This window comes from Idiotropiscis lumnitzeri, chromosome 17, assembly GCF_059441095.1.
Source record: "Idiotropiscis lumnitzeri isolate Australia: NSW breed Sydney's pygmy pipehorse chromosome 17, RoL_Ilum_1.0, whole genome shotgun sequence".
Taxonomy (NCBI): domain Eukaryota; kingdom Metazoa; phylum Chordata; class Actinopteri; order Syngnathiformes; family Syngnathidae; genus Idiotropiscis; species Idiotropiscis lumnitzeri.
The window spans coordinates 17,260,882-17,271,026 of record NC_142407.1 but is presented as its reverse complement, the minus strand read 5'-3'; the positions used below and the strand labels follow the sequence as shown (position 1 = coordinate 17,271,026).

General features: G+C 48.2%; 2 protein-coding genes across 2 annotated transcripts; one reads left to right on the top strand and one right to left on the bottom strand.

Annotated features, from left to right (window-relative positions):
• Positions 1–170: 170 nt before the first annotated feature.
• Positions 171–1,872, top strand: sdf2 (stromal cell-derived factor 2). Its single transcript, XM_088279499.1, has 3 exons — positions 171–418; positions 955–1,151; positions 1,291–1,872. Exons 1-3 carry the CDS (start codon positions 238–240, stop codon positions 1,585–1,587), a joined length of 675 nt encoding a protein of 224 aa, XP_088135625.1. The 5' UTR covers positions 171–237; the 3' UTR covers positions 1,588–1,872.
• Positions 1,873–3,721: 1,849 nt separating this feature from the next.
• Positions 3,722–9,909, bottom strand: nf2b (NF2, moesin-ezrin-radixin like (MERLIN) tumor suppressor b). Its single transcript, XM_088279500.1, is given in 16 exon segments — positions 3,722–4,337; positions 4,628–4,829; positions 4,938–5,101; positions 5,301–5,318; positions 5,686–5,988; positions 6,479–6,601; positions 6,675–6,788; positions 6,863–6,937; positions 7,017–7,154; positions 7,251–7,326; positions 7,400–7,482; positions 8,029–8,097; positions 8,186–8,269; positions 8,624–8,746; positions 8,841–8,966; positions 9,808–9,909. Coding segments are annotated over 16 exon segments (1,836 nt in total). The 5' UTR covers positions 9,898–9,909; the 3' UTR covers positions 3,722–4,289.
• Positions 9,910–10,145: the final 236 nt, after the last annotated feature.

Here is a 10,145-nt window from a genome sequence, read left to right as displayed (position 1 = left end):
TACAAACGTGCCAGTGTGACTAATTGAAGACCAATTACTCTCCCTTGCAATTACTACAATTTGTTGGCCCTAGTATATGTAAACAGCTTTAAAAAAATATAAACAATATAAACTGACGCAGGTGTAATTTTTACTCCGCGACACCGAGGGCGCTGTGACATCCCCGTCGACATTTGCTGGCATGGATGACGTCTACGGCGATAGAAGCAGGACTGCAGCAACCGAAGGAGCAGGAGGATGGACTCGGTTAATTTTATTTCTCCTTCGCGCCTTTTCGCTCGTCTTGTCTTTTGGGCGATTTTGTTCCGGAGCTCGCTCGGATCGGAGTTGACGTTTGTCACGTGTGGTTCTGTGCTCAAACTTTTAAACGTCAAACACAACGTGAGACTTCATTCGCATGATGTGCGCTACGGCTCAGGTCAGTCGCGAAAACTGTCGTCGCAATTCACATTTTGTGTTCACAAGCCTAGCGACTCTTTAGAAGCACGTCCAAGAAGCTTCCAAATTGTGTTTTTGGGTCAAGTGTCGCACTGATCTCTGCATACGTTTTGACGTGCCAAAGTATATGCATGACGTGTCCGTTCACTCTGATCAGATTTCTCACCCTTTTTTTTTCGTGATCGATTGATGTGACGTCACTGCCTCCTGTTGGTGTCCAATTCTAATCAATACTCGCACGATCCTTCTTCAACCGACAGCCTGGACAACGAACAAGTGTTCATCCTGTTGGAACCAGATACGTCTATAAAAAGTCACTATAATTAGAGGTGCTAAGGGGAGCACTTTGTCCGTCACGTGACAGAGCTGGGTGCTGTTAAAAGCCCCGACTGGAGAAGACCAAAAAGAAAAAGCCGACTCTCGGCGCCCTACCCCCCCTGAAGTGTCACCAAGATGATTCCATCCACGGATCCACTCAAATGCTCTGACCTGTGTGCGTGTGTGTGTGTGACCCAGGAAGCGGGCAGCAGTCGGTGACAGGCGTGACCAGCTTGGAGGACAGCAACAGCTACTGGAGCGTGCGCGGCACCCGCGACAGCGCCTGCCTTCGGGGAAACGCTGTCAAGTGCGGTCAAAACATCCGACTGACTCATGTCAACACGGGACGCAACTTGCACAGCCATTACTTCAGCTCGCCGCTGTCCTCCAACCAGGTGAGTGGCGCTCTGCTGCCTCCACTTGCTGGCAATTCCGGGCTGACGTCAAAATGACGTCATTGAAAAGCATTGAACTCCATTGGATAACTCGAAGAAACGTGTTGCTGTTGATGATAACATCGTTGTGTCTTGACAGGAAGTGAGCGCGTTTGGCGAAGAGGGCGAGGGCGACCACTTGGACGAGTGGACGGTGGAGTGCGGCGGGGCCGTGTGGAAGCGCGCCGAGGCCGTGCGCTTGCGCCACAAAGCCACAGAGGCGGCGCTGGCGGTGACGGGCGAGCAGTACGGACGACCCATCAACGGCCAGAGGGAAGTCCACGCCATGGCAGGCCACGGCCAGCAAAGCCTGTGGAAGGCCATGGAGGGCATCTTCGTCAAGCCCGCCGACGGACCCCCCCTCGCTAAGTGGGAGCACGCGCACACCGAGTTCTGAACACCAAACGCAAACTACCTGTGGCATTGTGTCGGCTTGGCGGACTTCTTGTCTACGCTCGCCGCATGGCAACTTGCTGCTGGAGGACGTGCGCCTTGTTCTGCTGCTCTTTAGTACAGGCATAAACGGGCATCATTCAGCAACAACATCAACAAGCAAAATATTTCATTCAAAACTTGGATTGCAGCACCTGCATGTGCACGTGTACACGCACACAGATGTAATTCGTCATTGGTGAGGTGCATCAAACCTTACAATAAATCTATGTTGCCACTAGATACTGAATCTGACTATTATCGATTTGAATGTATATTGCTTAACTTGAATATTTAAAACAAAGCTGACACGTAGGAAGGCCTTTCGTCAACTGCCAATTTTTGTCTCTCACATGAAAGAAGGAACTTGGAGGGAACCCAACATACTTGTCAAAGACTTTATTGCATAAAGTTGTTTTTCTTTGCACATGTTCCCAAGCTGGAGCCGATACATTGTATTGCTCGTTTGTCTCAGCACATGCTAAGCCGGCGAGGTCTCGTCATGCAAAAGGTCAACGGCCGCCATCACGTGATTTTGGATTTGCATATCCTTGTCCTGTGAAAGGCACGTTTGTCCAATTTCGTAATATTTGAAAATGTTCACATTCATGCGATGTCTGTAACGCGGAAACTAAAAAAGAAAAAAAATGGGCAAACGTGTTTTTCAGAGGATAGCGATGATATTTGCCCACCTCTGCTAGAATCTTTTGAGATTTGAAACGTTTTTTTCAATCATATTATTCCCACTGTAAGAATGAATCCCAACTGACGCAGCTCGACTTTTAGCCTTTGGTGGGGGCCACAGCTATCTGGGGTCGGCAAAACAAAGAAAATTGTCTTGCAAACCCAGACAATTTAGCAGAAAATGCTGAGAGACATTCAGTAAAAGGTCTCGGTGGAGAATGGAAGAAAAATACCCCAAAAAATTAATTATCTGGCATGACACCTGGGGTGGAGTGAACTATAATTTTGTTAGATATCTCCCAGAAATAATTGCTCCATGCTAATATAAATAAGCAAAGACATTAATTAAAGAAAAATGGAAACATGAGCTCATGCCGCTACGAACTGGTTCTGGTCACAAATGAGCCATGACCCAAACATTGAACATGTGAAAAACCAACTCAAGTTGATCTCAAACATGACTTGTAGTTGTGATGTTGCAGTTTCTCAGCAGCAGTGGCTAGAAAACGCCCCGTTGGGAGGGAATCGACGTTGCCGAAGACGAGCAAGCCGCACCTCGTCATCTCGTTCCCACGAATGCAGCACACGCTCGACCTGATGTCTTGATACTTTCCACACGAATGACAGTCAACATGCAACAACCGACGTGGTCGACACTTAAGTGGCGCTGTTGCAATGGCTTTTGATTTCAGCAAACACAACCTCCTGATGCTGCATCAAACGACTATTTTTACTTGTTTTTAAATGATCAAATGTCTTGCAACTTTGTGGTACATCATCCTTTGGAACAACGACTAGGTTTTAATACTTGAAAAGAAGAAGGATTGAAATACCTTTTTCATTGGGAGGTTACTTTCGAAACATATTAAATTCATTCTCCAAAAGTTGATGACTTCAAACAGATTTGCATGGACCATTTCTAAAAATCTGAGAAAATTAACATCTGTATCGTCGTTTTGCTTTTAAAGTGGCAGAGGCTTCCCAACGTAGCAAATGTTGCTTATTCGTCTCATCGGGCTTCGCTAAAGGTTGCAAAGACTTCAGCAAGCATTCGCCACTCGGTGAAGTACGGCTCGAAGCTGGTGACGCCCTCTGGTGGCCACAAACCACACTGACATTCATTTTATTTTCCACTGTGACTTCAGTTGGTTTGTTGCGCTGTGCGACGCACAACACTCCAAATTATTTGCAGTTGAGGTCTTTCACACCAGATTTAGGCGCTACGGTCGCCAGCTCATTCACGCTACGTCTTGTGAAGGTGCAGTCGAACCCGTGGTAAAACCTCCATTTTGACTTGCTGATAGGCACTTCCAAATATGGGCACGCTGGCAACCGGGGAGCCGCAGTTATCATCGTGCTGCCGAATAAGTGCAGTGTGAAAAGGGTTTTAGTCTCGGCAAGAAATGCTTCAAATATTTGTCAAAAGTCAAATATGTTTGCAGATGTGAAAACATTTCTATTTGAAATTCAAGAAGAAAAACGTGGTAGTCAGCCCATTGTAACAAATTCTATTGAAATGATGTGTTCAGTAGAAAATTATTGAAAACAAATTCAGTCATAGTGACATAAAAAAACAACAAAAAACAAGAAAAGATCGTCGTGGTGATGAAAAAAAGCAGAAATAAATATTATGATTGAATGCTGCACAGTTACGCAAAACAAGACAAGGTGGCGCAATTCACATTGGTGATGTGCGGTGTCGCCAAAACGAGAACAAAATGACAGCCATCTATTAAACATGATAGCAAAGCCAAAAGTTCACCAGAGTGAACAACCAGACAATAAGTCGACCGCGACTGAGCAGAAGAATTGTGAAAGTGAAGAAAAAGAGCAGAAAGAAAGAGCTGAAATGCTTCGGCTGTGTCGTATGAAATGAAATCCACTCAAGAGCATCAAAAAGGCACCTGGCGACAAAGATGAAGAAAATCCCAAAAAGGCTTTTAGTGTTGCAAACGTCCACGCGCGTCTTCTTGCTCCTCTTCGTCAGACCTCCTCGAAGAAGGCCATCGGGGACGCAAAGGCCGAAGTTCTCTGCCAAGACAAAATGTAAGACGTCACGAACAAGTGGAAGGCCGCAAAGAAGCAACCCGTCGGCGCTTCCTTCATGCGTGTCGTGTCGCCGATGCACGTTAGCTTCGTGCTTCCAAGTGCCTTGAGTAAAAAAAAAAAATTCAAACGCGTCTCCATCTACATTTTATTGATAATTGCTCTGTGGTTCTATTTTTATGCAATAGTTTCCCTCTCCAAGACTGGAATTGGACAGAATCCAATTCCACACCCTTCCAGCATGTGACGACGGCGACGCATGTTTGGGTGCTTACGTTGGCGTGACGAATGTACAACGGTTCCGGGATGTAAGCCCTGCCGTCGTGCAGCGTGTACATGGCGGACGCCTGCTGTTGAGGAATGTGAGGATGATGATGATGCTGCTGCTGCTGCTCCTCCAGCTTCAGAGACTCAATCTCAGACTTGAGCTCCTTCAGTTGGTCCTGAAGATGTTTGCTCTTCTCCATGTACTCCAGCCTAACACACACAAGAACACAAACACACGTCACACACACACACCCCCGCCCCCCCCCACCACACACACACAGACGACAAAAGGGAAGAAGAGCTGCGCGTGTGCGTGACCTTTCGCGCTCGATCTCCATGGAGAGCCTCTTCATGTCCGAGTCTTTAAAGTCCAGGCGCAATGATGTGGCTTCGTGGGCCGAGTCGGCTTCCGGAGGTGCGGCAAGCGCCGCGGCGGGTACGGGAATGACAGCAGGGGGCGGAGCCGAATAAGCTGCTATCAGCTGAACACACAACAGAGAAAACCGCCACGGTGAGACGCCACAATGGCCGTGCCAAGTATCCGTTCACCTTTGTGGGCCAAAGTTGGTAGTTTGAGGAAAAAGGCCTCCCCCATCCTATAAACATTTACGATTGTTTGGCGACCAGTCCGGGCGTCCCCGCCATCAGCTGAGGCAGGCTCAAGCACAGGACAAAATGGACGCAAGGATGACTCGTTTTCTGCATGAGTCAGTGGAAAAGTGTTTGTCAGCCTCCTTCTCTCACACAGCACTCACCCAAACGCCACAATCGTGTCTTCAAAGCAAAAATCAAGACGCAAGCGTTCCTCTCTAGTGACCAATGTGCCGTGAATTCAAAGCATTTTTTCTGTTCCTCCAAATGTGTCTTTGTTTATCTATCTATGGCAGGATGGCGAAACAAAGCAGCGCAACCACACGCTTGCAACCTGTCGCATGTTGCGTGTGCCACGCCTGTTGTACATTTTTGCTTCTGTGTTGTGGAGCAGTACACGGGCAATTGCATGGAATGTTTAACATAAAAGCCTGCACAACTTTATTTCGCACATTTATGAAGGAATGAATGCAACAGTGACGTCATCACAGTGCTTCCGGGCTCTGCACTCGGGCTACTTTCATGCGGTCAGTGGGGGGGGGGCGCAGAAGAACGACTACCTTCTCTCCGACTGCTCCACCAGCTTGACGGCTAGCTGCTCGGCCTCCCTCATCTTTTGCTCCATCAGCCGCTTCTCCTCTTTGGTCTTCATGGCGTTGACCTCTAACCTCTGGCGTTCCTGCTCGGCCTCGGCCGCCTTGTGAGCCAGCAGCTTGGCTTCCTCCTCTGCGATCTGAGCTTTCTCCGCCAGCAGGTCGGCCGTCTCCTCCGAGCGCAGCTGAAGGACGAGCCCACGCGTCATTCACTCAAATGTCGAGCGTCCACGTCATTTGGCACAAATAGTTGCAGTCAAACAGGGCCGGCCGGGATTTTTCCTGCATCTAAAATTTGGAGGCATTTTTAGAATGCGACGAATGTTTCATCCACAGACCGCAAATTGAACATGTTGACCGAAACACAAGCGGGCCGACTGTACTTTCATCTCGTATTTCAATTAGGAGATAGGAGATAGTCCCTTATCAAACGCAAGGCCACATCCAACCGACCACTTGCTCAGGTGTTTGTTTGATTTCGTTGGGGGGAAAGCATTCTGTTATGATTTTTTTTTTTTTTTTATCCGCCAATCACTTAAACAGATCGCAGCTGAACAGAAATGAAGTTCTGGTTGTCACTATTTCCAAGACTTCAATCTCACGATGAATCGATTTCCACAGATCCGTTCGAATAAATTTGAGGACATTTTTCTCTTGAGTGTTGCGAAACCTCACCAGCGCCTCGTTGGCCAGGCGCGCCTCATCCTGCAGCTGGAACAGTCGGCGCTCCATCTCCTCTTTGGCTCGCTCAGCCTCCTCCCGCATCTGCTTCTCCCGCGCCAGAATCTGCCGCTCCATCTGGAAGAAGAGCGAGCGCCGCCTTCCGTCAAAGCAGAGAGCGCAGCGAACCTCGGCCGGCGGACATTCTCACTTTCTTGCGGGCCTTCTCCTCTTTTGCCTGTGCCTTCATCTGCTGCACCTCGATGGAGTCCACCTTGCGCCTCCGCATGAACAGATCGTGGTTGCCGATGCACAGTTGCAGGATCTGAGGGCGCAAGAGCACATCAAGTGCGCGCCGCCCGCCTTCACGTACGCCAACGCCAACGGCGCTCTACTCACCAGCTTGTTGACGCGCAGCTGAGACGAGTAGAACTTGAAGACGTCTTTCTTCTTGTCTAGAGGCTTGATGGTGAACTGCAATTGCAAACGAAACGTCGGCAGCGTCAGAAGAAAGACGGGAGGAGGACGGAGGCTGGGCAGACGTGACGCTCGCCTCTTTCTCGCTGTAGGAGATGTTGCGAATGCCGCTCCACGGAAAGGACTTGTTGGGGGTCAGCTTGCTGTTGGGGCTGTAGATGTGAAGCCCCTGCGCGTCCACGCCCAGCAGCAAGTCTGTGTCGCGCTTGTTTTGCTGTTGCCGGGAAACGGGATTCAAGTCAGCGGCGACACGCTGGGACATACGGCAAGCAGATGCAACCGTTTCTGGATCGGAAGCGGGAGCGCTCACGGTGATGTCAAAGTAGCTGACGCCGTACATCTCGAGATCCTGAGCGATCTTCAGGTATTCCATCTCGGCTTCATCCCTGCGAGGACCACACGACCGTCACCTTTCAAAACACCTCTGACGAGCACCTGCGTCGGCGTGCCCGATGTTACCTGGCGATGCCCCGGTGCTCGGCGTACCAGGCGGTGATCTTTTCTTCCCACATGTCTGCTGTCATCTGGTACTGCATCAGCACCTGAACACCCAAAATGAATTTCACAATGAAAACAAAGACAAGCGAGTCCGTTCAAGGTCGGGCTGAATTGTCGGGGGATTTGTGATCGCGTGATCTTGAAATTTACTGACGGCCAGTCGCTAATCCAATGCTGCTGTGCGATCTTTCACCTTTCTAACATGCTTGATCCGTTTTACCTGGCTTGTTTAAAACAATGTACGTGTAGTGACAATTAAGCTGCCGCCGTGGCGGAACGCGTGTGCGTCGAAGTGCCTGTCGAATGTGTACCGCCATTGTAATGTTGAACTCGGATTGACGTATCTCCAAAGTTTGAGCGCACACACACAGAGACCAGAATGTGCGGCGACCAATAAAAAGGTAAGACTATTGATCCGACAGCGGGGATGACTGCAACATATGATCAGACAATCTTTAGAGAAGGTGATCGCAGTGGAACACACGCAACATTTTGAAATAGCAGACGTTGTTATGCGAGTCAACGTTGAGCGTCCTCCAGCGGTGACCGTCGCCATGGCAATGGCCACATGTTATATTTGGGTCACTTACTGTTTTGGGCAGAAGTTCATCCTGCGCCAGGAAGCCCGGCTTGTGGAAGTTGGGGTCGTAGTCACCGTACTGAAAAAAATCAAAGCAATACAAAAAAAAAAAAAAGATCCCGCTCGACGTATTTTCGTTAACAAAAGGGTGTGGTGTGCAGACTTACTTTGGCTTGGACTGCATACGAGGCCAGAAGGACAGACGCTTCGGGAGAGCAGAAAATCTCCTCATCCAAGATCTGTTTTTTCACCTGACCCGATGAAACAAAAGCAAGTCAACAATGAGCCAAACGAAGCAACAAAAAACTACAAATGTACTCATTCATTTTCCACAAAGGCAACGTTTATCCGAATGCTGTCTCAGGCGACGGTGGGGCACAAAGAACATATTATTGACAAGAAAATATTTGACTCGGCTTAGGCTTTAAAGGGTTCATCCAGCCAGGCCCTCGTCGTTTGCCGTAATAAACAAAAACAAAAAGCCCTGACGTTACTGCAGAATTGTTTAAAGGGGTGAATTTGAGCACTGATGACATTTTTACATGCATGCCTAATATGAAAGAGCCAATGTTCAGTCCAAGCAAGTGTCCCTTTAAGTAAAGAACCTGCAAGAAGAAGAGGTGCTGTGTGATTTCTTGGACGAGTTCTTCTTCAACTTTCTCTGGGAAGAATTTGGCCAGGAAGTGAAATGTGATGGGCGAGTCTTTAGGAACCTCCTGGTCCAGGACCTGAGGGGGGAGATTTCAGTTGAAACCAAACAACAACTACATGCAAGCATCCAATCCTGTTTTTCTTTTTTCCCCCTTCCTTTTCCACATTTACTCGTTTGTCAGGTTTGAGCCACGCGTAAGTGTCCTTGACGGTGTAGCGCAGGCCGAAGAACCAAGTCTCCCTCAAGCCCACCGTGCGACACACCAGGTCAAACAAGTCTTTGCCTTTCCACTTGACCTGAATGACAAAAGCGCAACAACAACCGTTAGAGACAACTTGCTGTCAACAAACTGCTGCGGACTACAAACGGCACAGATCATACATCGACATGTTTGCTTACGGTTATCATACGTGAAAATCTGCACTTAGCTGACAATCAAAGAATCATTACTGACACCTGGGAAAACAAATGCTACATCTTTTCGATGCTTTGACCAACTACATTATTGAGTTGCAAATACATATGGGCTTAAAGCCTCCGGAATATGTATATCCCACCGGGAGGTCACCGGCTTTCGACGCCATGACAACGAGGCGCTCGAATGCTGCCACACCAGTCTGAAGGGCCGGTGTGCTCTCTGGTTGTGAAATTGCACTTTTTTAAATAAAAAATTCCACCCTCCTCGCTCCCCTTCCTTATCAATAAAGTTGTATTGTATTGTATTTATGCGCGTATGTTTCTATGCGTGACGTGCGAGCACTCGGCGCTGAAAACAAGGCGTCATAAAAACAGCCACGAGGGGTCAGACTCAAACCTTCGCTTGAACACTATTCCGAGTAAAGAGCACACGCACTCGTGGCAGACAATGAAGCGGATATCCATGAAGAAGAATCATTTCAGGCTTGTAGGAATGGCAAGCTCGCTGAGTGCAAGTCACAAAAGCACCACATAAACGCTATTGCCAACTCATGCCAGCCTCTGAAGTGGGCAATGTTTGACACACACACACACAAAAACTAATAATAATAATAATGAAAACTGAAAAATCGTCCACTACTCCACAAATGAGTCCTACAACGTTGTCAGTTTTTGCACGTCCTTTTTCGGATTGACTTGAGGGCGTCTGTCACCTCGTACCTCGCAACTGAACTCCATCTCAGCATCCATGGTGATGACTTTCACTTTGAACGTCTGCGGCTGTTTCTTTTTTAAGCCTAAAATGGACATTTTGCTGCACGGCTCTCAAGCAAACCTGCGGGGAAGTCAAGACCATGTCAACAACACAAAACTAAATAGAAATGGACACACATAAGTAGGACAAAGCTCACTACCTGAGAGAAATGAGAAACGTTTCGAGCGACCAAATAAGTCAAAGGAGACGTTTTGCTTGTTGTTTGGCTGCTTGATGCTAAGCTAACCTGCTCCAACGCCAGTTTCAACTAGAGAACCAAAACACACCGAAAGCCACTCAAGCA